Here is a 25,206-nt window from a genome sequence, read left to right as displayed (position 1 = left end):
TAATAATATGTTATTGAGTTCATGATAAGGTAATTAACTTTGATTCAACCAGAATCACACACAGAACAAATGAGAACAGCTAACGATACAAAACACCCACTCCCATGCCAAATCCGTTTCATAATTATTGGCTGTTGTGATTTTATGTTTAACAATGAGATGATTAATGGCTGTCAAAAGCATTAACGCAAGAGAGTCAGAATTATAAATAACTACTACGCATTAGTAATATTCTTAGTGACTCTCATGAAAACATGTGACCCTAAACCACAAAACCAGTCTTAAGTAGCACGGGTATTTTTGTAGCAATAGCCAAAAATACATAGTATGGGTCAAAATGATAAAAAATCATTTTGATAACATATCAAAACTTAATTTTTGATTAGTAATATACATTGCTGAAAACTTCATTTGGACAACTTTAAAGGCGATTTTCCCAATATTTAGATTTTTTTGCACCCACAGGTTTCAGATTTTCAAATGGTTGCATCTCAGCCAAATATTGTCCTATCCTAACAAACCATACATCAATGGAAAGCTTTATGATATATGATAGATTTATGATATATAAATCTCAATTCCAAAAAATTGACCTTTATGACTGGTTTTGTGGTCCAGGGTCACGTACATCCAGGTCATATTTCAACCTCAAAAAATATTAAATTAAATTGTGAAAATGTGGAAAGATTTGAACTTTAAGCACACCCAAATTATCACTATCATAGTGCACTTTCTTTCATTCTTGTTTTCTTTTATGCTTTCTTTCTTGCGGCAAAAAATTATAATTAAATTAAATATAATTTATTTCTTTTTTTGCTTTGTTTTGGCTTGAACTTATTCATTTCTGGTTTCATGCTTGAATTCATTTTTAATGTTTTAAAAAAAATATGCTCATCAAGGCTGCATTTACAGAAAAAAAGAAAAAAACAGTAATATTGTGAAATATTATTTAAGCAATAAGGTACGAGAGGCCGTGCTGTATCGTGAATAAATCACGGCTGAAGGGCGCTGTTAACCCCTTCAGCCGTAATTTATTCACGATACAGCACGGCCTCAAGTACCTTATTGCTTTTATAAAACGGTTACCACACAATCAAAATATTAAAATCAAAAATATATATTAATTTATATATATTAAATTGTACGTTTTCATAAAGTAAAATCATTAACTGCCTTCCGCTGTAAAAAGTAGTCCCTAACTGCTGCAGCTGTGTTTACGTTGCTAAGGGTGGTTGCTAAGGGGGCTCAATGATACACAAAACCGTTGAGTGAAGCGGTCATAGCAGTGCCGTATCATGAATACGACACAGCTGCTGACCAATCAGAACTGAGGAATGGAACTAACCGTTTTATAATACAGTTTAAATTATTGGATTTATATTTTAGTGTATTTTAAAATATCATTTTTTCTTGTGATGCAAAGCTAAATTTTCATAAGCATTATTATTCCAGTCTTAAGTGTCACATGATCCTTCAGAAATCATTCAAATATGCTGATTTATTACTTTTATTATCAATGTTGGAAACAATTTATAACATACAATAATTTTTTGGAACCTTTGACCCTTTTTTCAGGATTGTTGAACAGCATTTATTCAAAATATAAATCTTTTCTAACAATATAAGTCTTTGCTAATACTTTTTATTAATTTACCACATCCTTGGTGAATAAATGTATTTATATAAAAACAAAGAATAAAAAATTGCTGACCACAAACGTTCAAATAGTAGCTTATATTGTTACAAAAGATTTCTACATCAAATAAATGCTGTTCTGTTTACCTTTTTTTTTTTTATTAAAGAATCCTGTGAAGTATCACAGGTTTCCACAAAATATTAAGCAGCACAACTGTGTCCAACATTGATAATAAATCAGCATATTAGAATGATTTCTAAAGGATCATATGACACTGAAGACTGGAGTAATTATGCTGAAAATTCAGCTTTGCATCATAGGAATAAATTACGTTTTAAATTATATTCACATAGAAAACAGCTATCTTACATTGAAATAATATTTCACAATAATACAGCAATTCTGTATTTTTGATCAAATAGCATAAGAAACATTTTACTGATCCTAAATTTTAAAACTGTAGTGTATGGCCGTATTTTTGTGAGCGGTGCGTGCTAAATTGAGTTACCTGGAGGGCAGAGAGGAGCCCAAGTCAGAGAAACCATTGGTACGTGTGTCATCATCAGGGATGGGGCTGCTGGGAGTAAAATCCACATCTTCTCCCTCTCCATAGTCCTCAAACTGCTCCTCCACTGAGATTACTGAAGCCGCTGCTGACGAAACCATCTGACCACAGCTAAAACCAAACAGACAGGTTGCAGGTCTCACTTTATGTACTAACTATTAGTTATTTTATTTAACATAATTACTTTTTATCCATTTAATCAAACAGTATTTATTGCTACATTTTAACTAAAATTCTGGCAACAAATGTGACCCTGGACCACAAAACCAGTCATAAGTAGCAGAGGTATATTTGTAGCAATAGCCAAAAATACATTGTATGGGTCAAAATTATTGATTTTTCTATTATGCCAAAATTCATTAGGATATTAAGTAAAGATCATGTTCCATGAAGTTATTTTGTCAATTTCCTACCGTAAATATATCAAAACTTAATTACTAATATGCATTGCTAAGAACTTCATTTGGACAACTATAAAGGTGATTTTCTCAGTTTTTAGATTGTTTTTTTTTTTTGCACCCTCAGATTCTAGACAAACCATACATCCATGAAAAGCTTATTTATTCAGTTTTCAGATGATTTTTTAAGCTCAAATAATGCTAAAACAAGAACAACAAACATAATCATCCATAACACTGACTTGTTTCCATGTAGAAAGAGTGCACCCAGTCCTTCTTCTTTATCATGACGCCCTCCTTCAGAAGATTCAGATCCTGCCCCGCTGTCTCCTGCACTCTCCATGTCTGATTCCTGCACGTCCCGTCCACCCATTCCTTCCTCATCAGAATACAGCTGGCACTCTGGGTACGGCCGCGTGCACACAATGATCGGGGGTCCCAGACTCCCCTCCCCGTGCTGCAAAAAGATATCAGAGAAAACCTGTTGAATAAAGTCATATTGCTCAAAATCAAACGCAAAAGCAAAACTAGACTGGATTACTTTAACTCTCTATGTGGTCTTTTCAAACACAAAACTGAGGTGAAATAAGAACTTAAGACAACCTTTCTCAGAGGGACACAAAAGTTGGGTCAAAGGTTATGGAAACTTTGCTCATTAACCTTAGAAGACACAAATGGCGCCAAAATAGGACAAAAGTCATCATGGTAAATTGGTGTGAGACATTTCAATTGACTAATGAATTGTGAGTCTAACAAAGAGAAGAAAAGAATAAGGATTTAGATTGACAAGGGTGCTCTCAAAATTAAAATTAGATTTAAATATCCTCCATTTAATTTATACCATAGTGAACATTTCCCACTGTTCACTGTTTTTAACAGCTATTCTGTCCTGCAAGTGCAGTTCAAAATATTAATTTACTTATTAAAATCCATGTCACATCTCAATGGCACGAGGAACATGGGTATCAGCTGATGTTGCCCAGTGGCTCATTGTTAGAGCAGAGACAGAGCAGAATAATTACCACACTATGAGAGATTGTTAAATCAATGGTAAGTCTTTATATATGTTACAATACATACATATCTGACACTTTCTATCTGACTAATATAAAAGTTTATTTATATTTGCATCTTTGCATCTTGGGAGACACTGCATTATTAAAGCTGAGAGTTATGGCGGGTCATTAAGCCTTTACTACTTTCTGGGGAACAACAGCACACACCAAAGTGCTTTAAAATGACTTCACATCTTAGCTCATCCCTCATAAATGATTATACTGCAAATGATCATAATGCAATGCTCCAATAAAACCTTCTCTGCAACTTTCAGACGACATTAAAAATCACAGAAATAAATAGCCATAAATTGCTAGTTTGTCATAAAGTAGTCTCAGCCTCGGATGTTACACCCACGGACCTAAACACTGGCTGAACATCTGATGGCACACAAAACTGGAAACACTTCAGGAGTTTCAAAGTCATCATCTGATTGGTTGAATTCTACTGGATTTCCGGGAGATGTGTGTGTTGCGTTCTTTAATGTTCTGCCTGAAAACAAAGACGCAGTGTCGCCAAACCCCCTCATGGAAGAAGAAAGCTATTGTGTTTACAACTGTGACAATGAGCACTTATCAGTATCAACTACAAGCTTAATTTTCCAAAGTATGTAAAATATGTAGTAATATAAGTTTGCGGCATAGACTCTTCAAAATACGATCAAGAGTTTTACACACCAGTCTGTTACTGTGGAGACATTTCACGCCCCTAAACATGACGCAGTAGAAAGCGGAACGTGACTTGTTGCTTTAGCTGTCAGTCATAAGGCTCTTGGGCGGGCCTTGGCCATTCAATTCAGCCAAGGTTCCAAGACCTTCTGCCGTCAATCTGAAGGTCTGGCTATGCGAGAGTACTCATACAGTGACTCCAAACGTATTTGAACACCTTTAAAATTAACTTTCACTTAGATTTTTCTGCAGTTTCAATGCACAGATAAAATATCAAACAATTTAAATTACAAACATTAAACTACAAACATTAACTGATAATACTGAACCACATATCTATGGTTTTATTTAAATCATACTATCTGTATTTTCTGTGTGTGAAATGTTTTGCTTAAAATTTGTTTGTACTACATTTCATTAAAATAAATGCCAGGGAGTTTATTATTTTGTCCTAATGTAACGTCATTCATCACTGTGGCTTACGTGTAAACACTCAAATAATTGACCCTTTGCAAACAGCTTGATTGACAGGCGACCTGACCAATCATAATGTAGAATCCGCTATTTTTTCAGACAAAATTATCAGACAGGAAATCAGATTAACTTCAGTGGACTTAAACTTGGAAAATTGTGTGTATTGATGTCTTTCCGCAGTTTAAATAAAATACGTTCTGATGTTCATTCATGTTTATTGTGTGGTAAGGTAAGTGGTAAATTAAGTAAATGAGAAAAGACAATCGGTTTACATGTTGATTGATCTAATAGGGCAATACAGTAATCTGTCCCGACACATTAAAGAGCCACAAAATGGTATATATTGTTTTCTTCTTTATAAAAAATGACATTTTAAAGTCGAGACCTTGTTTCATACCAGAAGTAACCTTCTCTTGTCTGTCGGCGTGTTGTCAGATTCCTCTTTGCTCTGCAATGTATTTTTCACTGCTTGAGAACATGATGTGTACAGTCGTGGGCAAAAGTTTTGAGAATGACACAAATATTAGTTTTCACAAAGTTTGCTGCTCAACTGCTTTTAGATCTTTGTTTCAGTTGTTTCTGTGATGTACTGAAATATAATCACAAGCACTTCATACGTTTCAAAGGCTTTTATCGACAATTACATGACATTTATGCAAAGAGTCAGTATTTGCCGTGTTGGCCCTTCTTTTTCAGGACCTCTGCAATTCGACTGGGCATGCTCTCAATCAACTTCTGGGCCAAATCCTGACTGATAGCAACCCATTCTTTCATAATCACTTCTTGGAGTTTGTCAGAATTAGTGGGTTTTTGTTTGTCCACCCGCCTCTTGAGAATTGACCACAAGTTCTCAATGGGATTAAGATCTGGGGAGTTTCCAGGCCATGGACCCAAAATTTCAACGTTTTGGTCCCCGAGCCACTTTTGCCTTATGGCACGGTGCTCCATCGTGCTGGAAAATGCATTGTTCTTCACCAAACTGTTGTTGGGTTGTTGGAAGAAGTTGCTGTTGGAGGGTGTTTTGGTGCCATTCTTTATTCATGGCTGTGTTTTTGGGCAAAATTGTGAGTGAGCCCACTCCCTTGGATGAGAAGCAACCCCACACAAGAATGGTCTCAGGATGCTTTACTGTTGGCATGACACAGGACTGATGATAGCGCTCACCTTTTCTTCTCCGGACAAGCCTTTTTCCAGATGCCCCAAACAATCGGAAAGAAGCTTCATCGGAGAATATGACTTTGCCCCAGTCCTCAGCAGTCCATTCGCCATACTTTTTGCAGAAGATCAATCTGTCCCTGATGTTTTTTTTTTGGAGAGAAGTGGCTTCTTTGCTGCCCTTCTTGACACCAGGCCATCTTCCAAAAGTCTTGGCCTCACTGTGTGTGCAGATGCGCTCACACCTGCCTGCTACCATTCCTGAGCAAGCTCTGCACTGGTGCCACTCCGATCCCGCAGCTGAATCCTCTTTAGGAGACCATCCTGGCGCTTGCTGGACTTTCTTGGACGCCCTGAAGCCTTCTTAACAGTGCAGTGGAAAGTTTTTTTCGGGGTGAAGTTCATTTTCATGGCAAAGAGGGACTATGCAATTCATCTGATCACTCTTCATAACATTCTGGAGTATATGCAAATTGCTATTATAAAAACTTAAGCAGCAACTTTTTCCAGTTTCCAATATTTATGTAACTCTCAAAACTTTTGGCCACGACTGTATAGTGTGAGAGTGGTATTGTTTGTCAGACATAGCAACAGTAACTAACGAGGGTGGGTTTTTGCGAAGGGTCAAATGACTTCCCTAAGGAACCCTATAATAGGGCTCCACGATGTGGAAAATATGGACAGAATCTAGTCATAAAAATGGAATTTACTGTAATATGGAATGTCATGGAATTTGATGAATTTTGAATTAACTAATCAAAAATATGTCAGGACACCTAAATCAAAACTCAATATGGACTAGTGTCTCTAAATATTAACCTGCAAAAAATACTATTTAAATATGAATCCATGTTCTGCGTGTTTCTGTGTGAATGAATGGTGCAGACATTAGGTTTTGTTTACTACACACATACTGAAGCGCACGTGATGCTCACAGTGTTTTCAGACTCTGCCACCTCAATATATGAGTACATGAATGTAATCTCTAAAACTGTTCCAGGAGTCACTTAATTTTACTGTTTCTTTTTTTTTTATGTCATCTATTATATCATATACAAACAGACACTTAAAGGTTTTTACAGCAACCCATCAAAATAAAAGTGTGGTATAACTTGAAGAAACTGTGACAGAAATATAAGACTTAATGTAATCGTAGTTCTACTACTAATACTAAAATTAATATTATTAAAACATTATTTTTTTAAGAAATATTTACCAGAATCTATTTACTAGAAAAACATAAATACACAACACAGTATTTCTGAAAGAAGTTAACTAAAGATGCTTTTGTTTGTTCAAATGTAATGAAGCCATTAAAACGGAACCCACAAAATTACTGGAAAACACAGAATTTGGTAAAGACAAAAAACTGAATTTGAGAAAAAAATAAAAATAGACCAGAATTTATTTACTAGAAAAACATAAATACACAACACGGTAATTCTGAAAGAAGTTAACTTAAGATGCTTTTGGTTATTAAAATTGAACAAAACCATTTAAATGGAATCTACAAAATGAATGGAAAACACAGAATTTGGTCAAACAAAAAACTGAATTTGAGAAAAAAAAATTAGCTTAAATAAAAATGTAGTAGGGCCTTAAAATGTAGTTTTTGTTAAACCTTTAATAGATAGCTGTTAAATTGTGTAAGTTTCATGATTTCAATTAATTAGAAATGCTTTTTAATTCATATTTTTAATTTAACCATTAAAATAGAGTGTAGGAAAATTAAAACTGGGGGGGGGGGGTAATTTGTGGGAAAAAATAAATGGATTTGATAGGGCCCTACTTTTGACATACTAATACAGAGTACTTGTACTAATAATCTAATACTGAGAGGGATCTTTAATACACTCTCTGTATTACTACTGCTTGATTAGCACAGCAATGTAATATCCCTGGGTCTTTATGTTAAGCCCTAATTTTGCTTATTTTAGGCTTATGTTTTTCTTTACTCGAGAATATACATATGTGTATGTCTAACATATGTGTATATCTAACATATATATGTGACCCTGGACCACAAACCAGTCTTAAGTCGCTGGGGTATATTTGTAGCAATAGCCAAAAATACATAGTATGGGTCAAAATTATTGATTTTTCTTTTATGCCAAAAATCATTAGGAAATTATGTAAAGATCATGTTCCATGAAGTTTTTTTGTGAAATTCCTACTATAAATATATCAAAATGTAATTTTTGATTAGTAACATGCTTTGTTAAGAACTTAATTTGGACAACTTTAAAGGTGATTTTCTCAGTATTTTGATTTTTTTGCACCCTCAGATTCTAGACTTTCAAATAGATGTATCTCGGCCAAATATTGTCCTATCCTAACAAACCATACATCAATAGAAAGCTTATTTATTGAACTTTCATATGATGTATACATCTCAGTTTTGTAAAATTTAACCTTATGACTGATTTTGTAGTCCAGGGTCACATATATGTATTAAAAAGCTAATCTTTCCTTCAACCGCAAATTCATCCTTTTCCTAAAAGCATTTCATTCATATCATATCAGAGTGTATCTCAGAGAGGGTGACAGTGTGCTAGTGTGTATCTGAAGTGACCCCTCTCACATTCACACCTCAGTGAGCCCGTTACCTTCCTTTGTAGGTCACACACGATATTCGCTCACCTCTCCACTCACACCACACGGCAGATCTAAGAAACCAGACCAATACTGAAAAAAACAGGTGTAGAATATACTCAGAAATTGCTAGTATCATTCACAAATAATTACAAAGCTGTGACATACTAAATTAAAACACACTCCAATAATCTTATACGGATAAAGACAATTTGCAGTGTAGAACCAACCTGCCGGATTACTAGCATATATATATCCAGTCTTGCATTGATTAAAAAGGCCTTGAAAAAAAAAACATCTAGTTTGTCTGGACTGATCTGAGATTTTGACTACAAAAAAGGAAATGTAATGGCTAGCCGCAGGATTAAACATCACAGGTCTAGTCACAAATCTGGGTAAAACTTTGATTCTTCCCACATGGCTGTATCTTTGGAGATAAGAGTGGAGGCGCAGATTACTGATAAGTGATATCTGCATAGTCTTAATGTGAAGCTTTGACAGCATAATAGAGGTTCTCCCTGCTGAGCAGCGACTGTGATGAATGCAGCCCTATCAGATACACTCTGACTGCAGTAATGTAAGAGGAGATGCAGGGGTCTCCTGCAGTGCGAGCCCAGATAAATGAGCTATAAACGAAGACCCCTTTTGGTCCAACCCGACCTGAATCTGCCAGCCCCCCTTAGACAGCAACGTCTGGAATGCCTAGACTTAACATTTATTATTTAGACTGCTTTTTAGTCATGCATTAATACACAAACACACATCATTTTCTAAACCAAAAAATCCTATACACTCATAGCACACATGGTTAAATGTATTTCACTGATGAAAGTGGTTAAGAAATTGCTATTATCTTTTCACTCACCATTATTCTGTGTGTATGGTGTAGTGACAATGAAGTGATTTGATTTTTGTGACTGATTAACTTACAATAGGCATGACTTGTGGACTATTTATTTTTTATAGACACATTTTATAAAAATGAAGGGCAGCTTCACTTTAATCCAATCATTTTAGTTTATCTGTACTAAATTACACGTATCAGATTTCTATTTTAATCTTTCAGCTTACTCTTTAAAGTCAAAGCAGGGTTTTTACTGATTTTTAAGGTTAACATGATGGACTAATACTGTCATGCCGCAGTACTGCTGATCCACCAGCGTTTTATGCATTATTGCTGAGTTGCATCAAAGCTTAAATACAGCTCACATCCAAAATTCAAGGATGAGAAGAGCTAAAATACACTCACAAATGTGTCCACATTGCTTACAGTGGGCTGAGCTGGAGAGATGATCATCATTAAAAAGCCAGTGACTCCGCTCTGGACTATGCAGCCAGATATTGATTCAAACACATAGTGATGTCCATGCCGAGTCAATGCTGCTGTATTTTTGCAGGGTGTAAGTGGGATTCCGTCGATGGTTATTGTGTAATCAAACACGCTTTTATGTGTCATTACTGACCAAACAGAAATATCCTTTTATTACTTGGCTTAAAGGGACAGTCCACTAATTAAAGTTCTGTCATCAAGCGTGTTCATTAAACGAATGAAATGGTCAGAAAAGTACACTACCATTCAAAAATGTGGGGTCAGTTTCTTAAGAAGAATTATTTTTATTTGGCAAGGATGTATTACACTGATTAAAAACATTGTAAAAAAGCCTATGCCATAATTTATTTAAAATACATTTATGTCATACCAAGTATGCTTAAAATCCATTAATACATTACCAGTCAAAAGTTTTTGAACAGTAAGATTTTTAATGTTTTTACAGGAGTCTCCTTTGCTCACCAAGCCTGCATTTATTTGATCCAAAGTATCTATTTGAGCCATTTATTTGATCCAAAAAACTTTGAAATATTTTTACTTTTAAAAATACTGCGTTCTTTTTTAATACATTTTGAAATGTAGTTTATTCCTGTGATTTCAAAGCAGAATTTTAGCATCATTACTCCAGTCACATGATATAAAATTTAATGTAAAACAGAAATTTTCCGATTTCTTTAATGAATAGGACATTCAGAGGAACAACATTTATCTGAAATATAAATATTTTGTAAAATTATAAATGTCTATAAAAAATTATAAATATAAAGTATTAATTTCTATAATAGACTGACTCCAAGCCTTTGAATGGTGTAGTGTATAATGTTACAAAAGCTTTTTATTTCAGATAAATCCTGCTGTTTGGATCTTTCTATTCTTCAATCCTGAAAATTTTTTTTTAAATATGGATAATAATAATAAAAAAGCAAATTAGCATATTAGAATGATTTCTGAAGGATCATGTGACACTGAAGAGTGGAGCAACGATGCTGAAAATGTAGCTTTGATCATAGAAATCAATTATATTTTAAAATACATTCAAATAGAAAACAGTTATTTGAAACAGTAATTTTTTTTTTCAAAATTGTACTGTTTTTGCTGTACTTTAGATCAAATAAATAGCCTGGGTAAGCATTAGAGATAAAAAAAAAAAAAAAACATACAAAAAATCCAACTCCAAATTTTTGAATGGTAGGGAATTAAATGTGTTTGATGCGACCCTATTTCTTTGTCTCATTTTCAGAGCATGTCTGAAAACATTCAAATGCACAACATGTCCCAAAAGCTCTCTGATCTATAAATAGAGAAGTTTTTGTCTGTGAGAAGATGCATGATGTAGGAATGCACCTTGGTATCTCTCTCTTTCATATACATTATTCGATTATTTTCCTCAGTGAAACCAAAGCAAGCATTTTTTTTTCTAATGTTTAGATGTGCTTTGATTCTTCTCTATAAATCTGTAGAAGAACAGCACTTCTTAACAGATCTGCCATTTTAAGATGACAGCAACCCACACAAACAAACAAACAAACACAACACTCATTTCTGGCTAGCGGCCAAAGTGCACCATCATATTCAGAGCCTTTTCAAGTGCAGCTCACAAGAAATGTCAAGTGCGCACATAATCATGACAGAAAAACCTCTCAAATTTCTCATGACAACAGCAATCTCTACCACACACAGTACTAGCTGCTGTTTTTGGAGATTTTTCTGACATTTCAGACCACCTGACAACTCAAATCTATAAAAAATACAGCAACTACCTCAGAACAATGTGTATTGTGTACAAATTATCTTAGATTTTAAACCCTGTATCTTGAAATAGCTTTATTTCTGTTTTTGCTTAATGCTACTTTTGGCTAATGACCCTAATGAACCTGTTAGATAGCTTGCTATGTTACTGAAGTGACAACAGAAACATGCTAGTGGGGGACATGCAAGCTTGCTGCTCATTTTCTCTATCAACTGCGCTTGGCTGGTTTTGTTTGAGATCTCAGTGGAAATGCAGCTGGATAGCTGGCCATCTCGCTGCCTACACAGTCAGCAGACAAAAGACAGCTTGGATTTACTGGGAGCCATGAGTCATAATCCAGCTCTCGGGCTCTAAAACTGTCGGCCGCCCTTCTCTGGGCGGTATCAAAGCAAAACACCTTTGAACTCTTTATTGACCTTGAAAATGGTAACCCAACAAACACACAGAGCTGCAGTTACACAATCAATACTGCAGGGGCACTTGGATAAGCAAATTACCGTTTTATTCCACAGCATGTGTAGGCGTCCCTTTGAAAGCAAGACATGTCGAGACAAGTGGAAATATGGCTCTCAATTTAGCTGCTCGAAAATCCGGGCACGATCATAAAAGTGTTCCACTGATTTCAAAAGGTCGGTCACAAAATGTTCATCCACCCCTCTTCCTTGGCAGAGATTTCAGAGCAATAGTCTGGATGCTCCACATTATTGGGTTTTAGAGTGTCCAAACTGCAATTAACCTCTTGTCGCAACTATAACACTGAGTTATATCTTTTGCTGCGCTTTGCATTACGACGCCCATGAAATGGTAGTGCAGATAGTGCCCTTGGTCATGCACAGATTCCCTGCTGCCCATGCAATAACAACCAGGCCTGATACAGCATTTCATAATGGATCGATATCTAAAGCTGTCAGACCAGCTGCTAAATGACTAATCTTAAACGCAGTAGACAAGAGAACTGGATTGACTTATGTACAGTACCTACTTATACAGGATCAGCTTATATTGTATATGGGTGAATGACTTTTACAATAAAAGTTGTACAATTCTAGAAAAAAATCAAGAAAAATAAACTAGCTATATTAGGGGTAAGCAATAGACCAATTATAGGTTTGTAAACATTCGGGATGCGAGTGCATCATGGTTGGAGGAAACTCGGGAGAGAATTACACGGATATGGTACAAAATAGTTAGATAAAAAAAAAAAAAAGAGTATAGATAATATTGATTAGATGTCATTTTCAAAATGTCCTCTGCTTATTCCAAGAGCTTGTCACCCATAAGCACTGTTCTTCAACAAAATTGACATTAGATAGTGGAACTGTCTTACAGATCCGAAACAGGGATGACCTTTTTTGTGGTGGCATAAAACTTACTATTTTTGAGTTAAACCGAGATATAAAGTCCAAATTAGTAGATTTAAACTTGCATTTGCGAGAAAAAAAGTCTGAATTGTAAGATAAAGATACACAATAAATAAATGTTATGTAAAAATGTTAATAGTAGGTTTAAATAATATTTCATGCTGTAACTGTAGGGCTAATACAATATGTCCCCTATGAACAGCACATGTGAATATTATATAGACCTATTGTTTAAATCAAATTTATGCTTTAAAAGTAGAGTAATCATAGCAGTTTTCACCCATAGTATGTCTGTTTAAATGTCTGCGTTTAGCTTCAAATGGCATCTCTGATGACAGTATTCTATAAAAATTATTTGCATTCCGATTTTGACATCAAAAGGCACAAAGAAATATATCTTTTTCTCTTATTCCATGGATTTCACCCGTTTACCTTCACTTGTTACCAGAGTTTTTCTGCAACCACTTGGCGCGCACAGGTGCAAGTGACGCACCTGCGACGTCTACTCTAAATTGGTCTATATAAGCGCTCTATATTGGTCTATATTGGTGTAAGCGTGCTCGTTGCCTGTACATGATTTTACTTTCACCACCTGCAAACTCACAAACTCTCTCTACGTTTCCCTCTGCTCATTTTGTTTTGGATACACTACTTGTTACCTTCGTGTCATGTCGTTACTACCTGTTTGAGTTTTTTTGGAAGTATTTGGACCTTGTTGCTTTCATATTTCATTCAAACCGCACCAGAGTTCATTTGGAAGCGGACCGAGACCCATCTTTTGGGTTCAGACAGCAGCGTTCACATTTACTCAAATGAACTGCACTAACAGAGCAATCACACCAGAGTTGGTTTTAATCGAACCAAACACGACAAGTGTGAACACACCCGAAACCACTTTTGTAACTTAATAAGAATAAATATATTTAATTTACACAGTGTGGAATATAGTGTTTTTATACATTTGATTACTTTATATAATATATGCAGCATTTCTTATTTATTTGTTCTGCTGTAGTTTTTTTGTCCTATTGCTTGTTTCTTATTCTTATTTAATTGCTGACTGTTTACTTGTCTTCAGTGAGTTTGAGTTTTTCTTTTTAATTTAGGCCAGTATTATTTTTTTTTTGAGACTTCTTTGTGATATTGAAACAAGAATTATGAAATTTCTATGTAATCAAAAATGTTGATATCATAAAGACCTTATTTAAAGCAAAAATAACTATATTGTGATATATATTGTTTCCGTGAAATGAAATACTCATATTGTGATATAAGATTTTGGTTATTTCACTCCCTTTGAGATATATATATAAAACACACACACACACACACACACACACACACACACACACACTGTGGTCAGTAAGTTTTTTTGTTTGTTTGTTTTTTATTATTTTTATACACATTAAATTGATCAAAAGAGATATTTATAATTTTACAAAAAAAAATATATATATATATATTTTTTTTTATCTTTCTATTCATTGAAGAAAATTGAAAAAAGCGTCACGATTTCCACAAAAAAATATTAAGCAGCACAACTTATTTTTAAAGTGCCCCTATTATGCCATTTTAAAGGTAGTTAATATTGTTGTAATAGTCTCTTAAAACAGGTTTACATGTATGCAAGTTCAAAAAACACTTTAGTTTTCTCCAAAATTAGATTTATTTTTACCCCGTTTCTAATTGATTCGTAAACGACTCGTGTGAAGCAGTTCGAAGAATCAGTCTCTCTAAACCCCTCCTTTCCGTGAGCCCTCACTGCTGTGATTGGTCAGATGGTGCAGTCCTTTTGGATTGGTCTACCGCTTCAGCGCAAAACGAAACGCCCATTGGCATAACTGAATGACAGCTGCGGAGACCTGTTAATGCATAGAAAAGATAGCCTCAATTTTACCCTATCAATTCGAGCCGGAGTCTGACGATGAAACTGTTGAAGTGTCACATCGACAAGAAACTGTTTTGCAAGCACGACCGGAGCAGGACGTTTCTCAGTGGGTGTCATATGTTAACTGTGGAAAGTGCTTGCAATTTGCTTTTGGAAGCGAACCGGGCACACCTCTACGTTGTGAACTTCAACATTGTACAATGCATAACACTGCGTTAAGCCATCGTTTATCATTATCATTACTTAAACTAATAAGGCAGACAGACAGTCAAGCTGCATCAATCACAAGACTTTTTAGACTACATTGCACTCACAGCTGAACAACAGAACTACAGAAACGCAAGTTAGCCGGTTACCAAGACATGTGCGGGGTTGTTACACACCATAACGTACACAAAGACGTATTTTGAACGATCGCTAGAAAATACAATTATTAATCATACTTACAGGTAGAAGTTCAGAGGAGCAAGCCGGTCCAAATAAACTGGGCACTGATCCATTTTTTAAAACCAAGCGTTTGGTGAATCTCGCGTTGTAACGTTACTCCCCAAGATTGGAAAAGCAGTCATCAGTAAAATGACGCGAACACAAAACAAGATTGGAATTGGACTGCTGAGGTGTTGTTGAAAAAATTAATGTTAACCACTCATTCTTGGTAGTTTCATCTTTCGGAAGGGCATATAAAACAAATTCACTCTCACAGCGCAGGGCGTCTTCTTGACATGATGTAATCCACGTCAAAATGGTAGGCCTACTGTTTGTGGGCGGGCAAGTTGCTCGCGAAATTGAATGTGGGCGGACATTACGCAAATGTGTAGCTCGTGACGTGTGGCCGTTACAGAAAAAAGATTCGAATTGCTGACGACTCGTTTAGGTGAATGTGAGCCGACTCTTTTTTTTGTTAGACAAAAACTTTATTTATAGTGCACTGTCGGCGTCACAACTTTGCAGATAGTTTATGTTCACATACAGCTACATGACACACTACATGAAATATCATATTTGAAAAGGCATAATAGGGGCACTTTAATATTGACAATAATAAGAAACTTTATCATCAAATCGGCCTATTTGTAAGATTTCTAAAGGATCACGTGACACTACAGGACTGCAGGCTGAAAACATGAATAAATTACATTTTAAAATACATGTAAACAGAAAACTGTTATTTTAAATTGTAATAATATTTTAGAATATTATTGAAAGATATTAAAAATCTTGGACAGGGCATGTACTAACGTCCAATATACTAATGCATTAGATGACACAATTATGCTTAATTTAAAACATGATTATTTTGAATACAGTCAAACCAAAATTTATTCAGACACCTTCAACATTTCTCACATATCACAGTTTATTCACTATAGTTTAGAAAATAGTAATAAAACATGACAAGAACTTAAACTGTGTCAGAACAAATTCATCTTGATAATATCAGATAACTCTGAGAGACAGCTATGTAACAAAACACGGTCATATCAAAGCGTCAAATCAAATTTTCACCAAATGAAGAATTTTTGGGTATGATATGTCACAGTTTACTTTATTTTGCTATCCTCACTTACATAAATAAACTATAGTGTCCTGCACCCACTAGTAAAAATATCAAAAATGATATCTGGTATCTGTATGTTTGGTTTGACTATGTATGACAACTTTGACATATTAAAACAATGTTATTTAAACCACCAATATGCTGCGTACAGAGCAAGCTTATGCCTAAATGTCCTTCACAGTGAGGGCTTTGTATTGACTAAACTTTAGCTACAATGAACATTTATCAGCATATAGCTGACAAGCTCTCAGCGGTAGAAGTTTAAGAAGCCAATAACACTTTGACCGAGCCTCCTTGGCAAAACAAATCACGAGAGGGGTAAAGGCAAGCACCAGGGAAGGAATTTTAATGGACGTCAAACCCTATTGTTCCTTGACCTTTCTAAACTGTCCCTCACCAGAGGAAAAACATTACTGCAACATTAAGAAACACAACCCTAACCCACATGCACACATACACAATATGGATGCAGAGCTACCAGCAGGTGGTCATTAACCATCGAAGAGTCTTCCCAAACCACCCCAACATACTCAACCTCCCCTTTCATGTTCACACAGTCCTTTCTAACTATCAGCCGTATTCAAAACTCCACAGTTCCTCCCCTTCGACAACCCCCAACCCCACAACAACTCCCAGCGCACACCATTAGCCCTGTTCCCGAGAGACACAGAATTAACTGTTTAAGTTTACGAGCATGTGCACTTACAACAATCAATCAGTCTGCTAGTTTTTCTACACCATTAGTCTCAATTAAGGTAGCTTTTCTATCTCCAAGAACAGATATTTTCACCAGTCTGACATTTAAGAAACGATGTAAGTGGAAAACAGAAACAATGGGGTCACGAACGGTTGTTCAGTAGACGAAGGCAGACACGAACACACACACACAAGCAGTCCAAACACACACTGTCTGATTAGCATTTCAATAGCATGACCCCTTTCCCCTCCAACAGATTACCACACAATCCAGCCTGGCTCTAGTCATTCATTCAACTTGTCATTCAAGGGCAGGTGTAGCATTTGGGAAACACACAGGCTGGTTGTGAATTCCACCACACTCACATCTTTCATATCTTACACTAAATTGCAATAAAAATCCTAAAATGTATTCATTTAACTCTTTAAAGTGCCACTGGGAGAGGTTCCCAGCATCAATGCTGGAGGATGATGTTCATGTACGCCCTCAGAGATTATTACAGCACGTCTACAGTGTTACTTAAGAGAAGAACATGAGAGGAAGAGCAGGAACAATGGACTTGGCTGCAGCAAATGTTCACACATGCGAGATTTCTCCTCTTATTCTCTTACCCCGCCGCTCAATAATGAAGATCCATCCTCTGCACCCGTGCCGGTTAAGCCCTCATCGGCTGAGGACGCCCAAGACTTGGTGTCCCCGTCTCCCTCCAGGATCCCCACCCTCACCACAGTCCAACAGGTGAAATATCAGCGTCCAGTCCTGTCAGATTTGAGCGTTCCTGTGGATGTGTGGCTTCGGGGATCTCCACCTCTAGCCACCGCTGCTCTGAACTGGCTCAGTCTTTCTCACACATACACACACACGCAAGCACGCTCCGACCTGCACCAACCGATCATGCGGCCACACACGAACACACACGGACAGAGACGCTACCGATCTGGCAACAGTTGTTGGGCTTTTGGCCACTCCTCCCAGCAAATCACCTCCCCTACTCCGGCCTGTCACATTCCCTCCCTCTCTCTGCCTCGTTCTCTAGGTTGTTGCTAGGAAACTATTCAGCTGAGCCGTCCCACAGCCGTGACATCGAGAGGAGCGTGAGTGCGCTCCCTCGCAACACACACACCTATCTTAAGCTCAACCTCAGCTGTGCTGGATAATACGCACAATTACGGATAATTAACCTTCGCCTCGTTTAAGTACCATGATAAATAACGCAAATAGATAAATAAGATACAGAGAAATCTAAGTATCGAGAGGGGGTTGATCATGTGGTGCCCTTTAAAAAAAAATCAGGCAGTGTTCTTATGATCAAAAAGAGATCAACATTCTTGTTTTCTGTTCTGTTATACTAAAATAACATTATTCATTTACTGCAAACAGAAATAGCAACTAACAAATGTTACCCAAAACAGATACGTGAATATGGGAACCATTTATTTTGGTTGTTATATTGCAGCAATTCAGAAATGGTTAAAAGGGATGGTTCACCCAAAAATAAAACCCGTAAGATCTTTGTTCACCTGCTGACTCTTGGATTTCATCAAAAATATCTTACATTCTGTTCCGAAGATGAACAAAGGTTTTATGGGTTTGGAACGACATGGAGATGAGTAAATAATGACTCATCTATAATCGATAATTTTTAGGTAAACTATCCTTTTAAAGGAGAAGTTCGCTTCCAGAACAAAAATTTACTGATAATTTACTCACCCCCTTGTCATCCAAGATGTTCATGTCGTAAAGAAATTATGTTTCAGGATTTCTCTCTTTACTTCTATGGTGCCCCCGAGTTTAAACTTCCAAAATGCAGTTTAAATGCAGCTTTAAAGGGCTCTAAACGATCCCAGCCAAGGAAGAAGGATCTTATCTAGCAAAACAATCGGTTATTTTCTAAAAAGAAATGACGATTTATATACTTTTTAACCTCAAATGCTCGTCTTGTCTTGCTCTGCGTGAACTCTATGTATTCCAGTTCATGACAGTTAGGGTATGTTGAAAAACTCCCATCTCATTTTCTCCTCCAACTTCAAAATCATCCTACATCGCGGCAGAAATACCGACCCAGTGTTTACAAAGCAAACGTGCAAAGAAGATCAAACGCTCTTTACAAAAAAAGGTAAAGCAGCAGTGTAGGATGATTTTGAAGTTGGAGAAAAACAGTCATGAACTGGAATACCCAGAGTTAACGCAGAGCTACACAAGACGATATAAATTGATATAAACTGATAAAAAAATATATACAAATTTTTTTAGAAAATAATTGATCATTTTGCTAGATAAGACTCTTCTTCCTCAGCTGGGATTGTTTAGAGCCCTTTGAAGCTGCATTTAAACTGCATTTTGGATGTTCAAACTTCAGGGCACCACTGAAATCCATTATATGGAGATAATTCCTGAAATGTTTTCCTCAAAAAACATAATTGCTTTTCGACTGAAGAAAGAAAGACATGAACCATCTTGGATGAAAAGGGGGTGACTAAAATTTTGTTGTGGAAGTGAACTTCTCCTTTAATGCTCTATTGCTTTTGAAAGCAATGTAATGTACCATCTACTAAACCCTGTCCTAAATCGATAGTGTTAAAACATACTTGCTGTGGCAACTATGCCATTTCAGCTACTTTATTAGCTCTTTTATTTTAACACAGGACACCTAAGTGCAGTGCTACTGATCAAGTTTATTACGTTAGAAAAGCAGTATTGTGCAAAGAACCGGCTCAAAAGAAGAGGTATGAAAAGTTGTTTGTGTTTTAGTGCCACTTTCTGCTATAAATGCTGTAAGTTAGAGATGGGTTTTTGGAGTTGTGCAAAAATGTAGGTGTTTCCAATGAGCCCACGTTGTCTTTTTTAAACTGTGCAAATACATTAAAAAATACAATGAAAAAAATTTAGATTTATACATCATAAGTTTACCATTAATGTATGGTTTGTTAGGATATGCCAATATTTGGCTGAGATACAACTATTTTAAAATCTGGAATCTGAGGGTGCAAAAAATCTAAATATTGAGAAAATCACTTTTAAAGTTGTCCAAATTAAGTTCTTAGCAATGCATATCACTAATAAAAAATTAGGTTTTGATATATTTACGGTAGGAAATTTACTAAATATCTTCATGGAACATGATCTTTACTTAATATCCTAATGATTTTTGGCATAAAAGAAAAAAGGATCATTTTGACCCATGTGATGTATTGTTGTCTATTGCTACAAATACCCATGCTATTTATGACTGGTTTTGTGGTCTAGGGTCGCATTTTACTTTAGAAGGGTTTTAGCAGTTAAAAATAATGTTGACCTATGGGTTATAGGGTTAAAGGGTTGATGTAAGTCACATGTACAACACTTAGCGGAAGCTAGGTACAGTTTATAGAGTTTTAAAAGTGGATATTTGTCTCACACAAACACATCAATTCAATTTAAATGACCTTTATTTACCCTCGCAGCCATGTGGAGCACTTTTTATTATGATGGATGGACTTTATTTTGCTTCAAAATATCAAAACCCATTCACTGCCATTATAAAGCTTGAAAGAGCAAGAATATTTTTAAATATAACTCTGATTGTATTCGTCTGAAAGAATAAAGAATAGAATGACCTGAGGGTGAGTAAATCACAGGGTAATTTTCATTTTTGGGTGAACTATCCCTTTAAGCACAGTGTAGCATTATTTAACGCTAACAAGAAGTCTGGAAATAATTTAACGATAAAATTGAAAAATTAACTAGAGCTCACTTTAATAACTAGAGTGGTCTTGTGACTGATTTATGGAATATCATAAGAGCTTCCTTAATTACCACTTCTCATAAATTCGCAGCAGCAATGAGCTCTTGCTAGAGGCAACGGCGGATGAAATAAAAATCTAATCAATGGTGAACATTTACACATGTACATTCACACTTCCACAGCTGCGAGTGAGAAGTCTCACATATGCTGTGCTCTGTGTATGTGTGAGTTTTGAGCTGCATGTTTATGCAGGTGTGTGAAGGGGAGAGAAAGAGAGAACGAAAGAAAGAGCAATCCTCCTCCGTTCCTCCTCTCTGCTGTGTATCAGTGATGCCCCACTTTCCCATGATTCCCATGAGCTCAGTGCAGCAGCAGCAGCTAGTTTCAGTCCAGCAGCTTGAACCGGACCCTCTTACACCTCACACATGCTCGTCTCTCTCTGTCAGAGCTTGAAACACCTCTTCAAACCGTCTTTAAATGCATTACATATTATCTCTGTGATGATGCAGGGATACAGATTCAGTCTGAGCTGTACTTGAGAAGATGGAAGAAAGCAAGAGAGAAGGAGAGGGAGGGTGGAAACGCGAGAGAGGATGCTGTTAGATCCGAGGGGTGTTGGCTGCAGATGAATAGATGTTCACACAGCTCTATCACCAACTGTTACTCGACTCCTGATGCTGTTTACACAGCCAAAGCCATTCTATTTCAGACATGTTTGTACTGTTTTACCCAGACTGCAGGTTTTAAAAATACTGTGTACCGAGAGACAGTTGTTATTTCAGTCAGGTGTGGTTGATCTCCACCTGCTTCCTGTTGTCATGTCTCAAAGGAATATAAACAAATGCATAATTTTTTACAATTATTACAAACAGTTAGAGTTTTGCATCATGATACTCTCATGAACGCATGTCGAAAACTGACACGGAATTGAAAAAATTGTTGAATGAGACATTATTTTTGTTTTTTTTGCGCACAAAAAAATGTTCTCATAGCCTAGGCTGGTTCTAGCTGGTTTAAGCTGGACATAGCTGGTTTTAGCTGGTGGTCTCCCAGCCTCACCAGCTGGTAAGGAAAGCCAAAACTGGGAAAGTGGCCAAAACTCCTCTAAAACCAGTCTGCTAACCAGCTATGACCAGCTAAAACCAGCCAACCAGCCTACCCTGCTGAAAAAAACAGGTCAGGCTGGTTTTAGCTGGTGGTCTCCCAGCCTGAACAGCCTGGCCAGGCTGGGAAAGTGGCCAAAACCCCTCTAAAACCAGCCTGCTGACCAGCTAAAACCAAGCTGGTTGAGCAGCTAAAACCAGCCAACCAGCCTAGGCTTGTTTTAGCTGTTTTTTCAGCAGGGTTATACCATTATGGTTGAACAGATGTCACATGGACTATTTTAATGATATCTTTACTACCTTTCTAGGCCTTGAACGTGAACATTGCTGTCTACCCTGCTGAAAAAACAGCTAAAACCATCCTAGGCTGGTTGGCTGGTTTTAGCTGGTAAACCAGCCTGGTTTTAGCTGGTCATATCTGGTCAGCAGGCTGGTTTTAGATGGTTTTGGCCACTTTGCCAGCCTGGTCCAGCTAAAACCAGCTACTACCAGCTAAGACCAGCCAAGGGTATTTTTTCAGCAGGGTATGTAGGGTCAGAAAGCTCTCAAATTTAATCCAAAATATCTTCATTTGTATTCTGAAGATGAACGAATGTCTTACGGGTTTGGAACGACATGAGGGCGAGTAATTAATGACAGAATTTTTTATTTTCTATTTAATAGCAATAGTAAAGCTTGCTAACTTGTAACACTCTGTAGTATGAGCGAAGATTGATATAAAACAGAAAACATTTAGGCTGTTAACTGAAACTGCTCTGCTGTATTAAAACAGTGTAATGTTTGAGTGATTGCTTTAGGCTTTAATTTGTGAAGTGAAGTCTCCTTCTCTGTGTGCATATATGTGCACGGCTTTTATCTCTGCTAACCTTCTTTTTACTCTTTCCCACCCTTATTGTGACTGACAGCTGGTAGATTAGGAGGACTTCTGGAATGTGAGGAAAGACAAGGAGAAAAGAGGAAATGAGAATAAGAGAGGGGGCCACAAACAGTTCAGTCTCTAATCAGACCCCATGAGCCAAAAGGCAGAAGGAATCAGACAACAAACACATACTTGACAAAAGCAAATCAACAACGATTTGAAGAAAGAAAAAAATGTCAGCAACACATGCTCAAGCAAAGCTTCAAATGTTTAAGCAGCTACTAGTGTAACACAGAGTGGATTAGAAAATGAATAGAGGATGAAGTGAGGGACAGCAAGAGTAAGAAGCAGGCAGAGGAGCAGGAGGGAACACAGTGAACACAGGCTTGGCAGTTTGGGCACAGTGTGCATACAAATGACTGTATTGCTCTATAATCTAAAACCAGAGGTCTGAACTGGGGATTGCGACGTATAAATGGGTCACAGGTCTGTTGTGATAAGCTCAGAGACAGCAAAACAACGCTACAATTCAAAGAAATGCAACTTACCATATAATTGTACAATCAAACTACACAAGGTATTAAAAAAATACAACCCAGACTGCATTAAACACGAGTTTAATTTGCAATGCAGACCACAATTTGTTTTGTTAGCTTGTCGTCCCTGCCGGATTTAAAAAAAAATCAGCTAAAGCAATTTTTCTGGTCTTAACTTGGCTCCCAGCCTAGTCAGGAAGGTTTAAAAGGGGTTTTGGACACATGCCCATGCTTAGTAGGGCTCAGAGATGATCCTAAACCTGTTAAGACCAGTTTAAATGAGCTCAGGGTGGGATAAGTGTCTTTTTCCCAACAGTGATGCTAATAATTTTTCATAATGTAGGGCCTGTTTTGTCAAGGTAACATGAATACATTTGCATGTTTAATTATATGGATCAGTGTTTTCATTGTTAACTAAATATTAAACTATTAAAAATCAATTTTGGTCACTGAAATAAAGCTGGAATAACATAAAATTTAAATATCAGATGAAAATGTAAACATTTAAATTTAAAGTTTTGCCTTTGCAAATAACCAAAATAAGCTACCTGATCTCATAACAAAAATATAATGCGAAATACAAACCAAAAAGTTCATATCACTGGAGTTTCCAACAGAAATGTCCACTAGAGGCGGTAAAACAGCGAGCACTTGTAAACATTTTCATACAGTTATGATTACAGCTCCTTATGTTTCACTTTCCGGACGTAACAAGCTTGCTCGCTAGCTCAGCCGGCACGCTATTTGATTTAGGATGCTGAATCCTTGGGTATGAATCCAGTGAAAAACATGACTCACGATGAAAGAGCTGAAAGATGAGCAATTGAAAAACAAGCTAAAATGGCACGCTTGTGATTGTGTTTTTACGTCACATTCGCTTTTGTTCATCTGGTAGGTTTAGGTGTGGTGCAGATGGTACGTTATTTTAAAATGTCACAGAGCATTAAAGTTATAGCGCCACACAATAGAACTGCGGTGACACGTACAAAACCAACGTTACATAAAACGTACCATATGTACGTTCACCTGTTACGAGGAAAAAAAACAAGCACTCTTGTATCGCCACTCAGTGGACATTTGTCATGAAATGTACATGGCGGTATGTATTTTGCGTCTTGCGAAAAAGTTCCCACAGGTACATTTTCGTCATGAGATCAGGTTAGAAATTGAGTACTAAAATTACTAAAACTAAAATAAAAATAAAGCTATATATAAAAGGACATTAAAAATGATTAAAATTTACTTTTACACAGAACAAATTTGGGAGTGCATTTGGTCTGTAATGTAAAATTCTGGTCCTGAAGCAAAAAGCATATCCACCTTATTTTTTCCGTAAGAGTGGGCACACCATTTGTAAACGTCATGGGTCAGGTTTTTCGGTCTTAATCCGCACAAAAAAGAAAAGAAAAGAAAAGCATATCCACCTTATTTTTTCCGTAAGAGTGGGCGCATCCATTTGTAAATTTTATGGGTCAGGCTTCCGGTCTTAATTCACACTATTTTTGAAAAAAGCATATACACCTTATTTTTTCCGTAAGAGTGGATGCGCCCATTTGTAAATTTTATGGGTCAGGCTTCCCGTTCTTAATCCGCAACCAGCTATTTCTAGCTGTACAAAACAGCTCTTTTTGCTGCACTGAATTATGAACACACTGGTTTGTAGTTAAAACTAGGGTTGTGTCGATAGACGATAGCATCGTGTATCGATGATAGGCAGACATATCGCCTGTTGCTGATGCCTTTGATGACAGCAAGACTATTATTATTATGCATCAAAAAGAGACTAGGCGCATAACTTTAGCGATGCAGCATGGATCGATGCTTTTAGGACGCTTAAACTTGCTAATAACTAATAT

At 36.6% G+C, this 25,206-nt stretch overlaps 1 protein-coding gene across 2 annotated transcripts in view; it reads right to left on the bottom strand.

Annotated features, from left to right (window-relative positions):
- The window catches only part of rab11fip4a (RAB11 family interacting protein 4 (class II) a), a 70,563-nt gene that overhangs the window by 14,020 nt on the left and 31,337 nt on the right, over window positions 1-25,206 (bottom strand). Inside the window, exons 1-3 of one of the 2 annotated variants that reach the window (XM_073839438.1) lie at window positions 17,740-18,087; window positions 2,842-3,056; window positions 2,145-2,312 (exon numbers count right to left, since the gene is read on the bottom strand). In XM_073839438.1, coding sequence (XP_073695539.1) covers window positions 2,145-2,312; window positions 2,842-2,972 — 299 coding nt within the window. In that variant the 5' untranslated portion in view covers window positions 2,973-3,056; window positions 17,740-18,087. Of the gene's footprint in view, window positions 1-2,144; window positions 2,313-2,841; window positions 3,057-17,739; window positions 18,088-25,206 lie in introns of those variants that run through there. The other variant, XM_073839430.1, reaches the window with a different exon arrangement.

This window comes from Garra rufa, chromosome 1 (genome assembly GCF_049309525.1).
Source record: "Garra rufa chromosome 1, GarRuf1.0, whole genome shotgun sequence".
NCBI lineage: Eukaryota > Metazoa > Chordata > Actinopteri > Cypriniformes > Cyprinidae > Garra > Garra rufa.
This window is presented reverse-complemented; position numbering and strand designations above follow the sequence as displayed.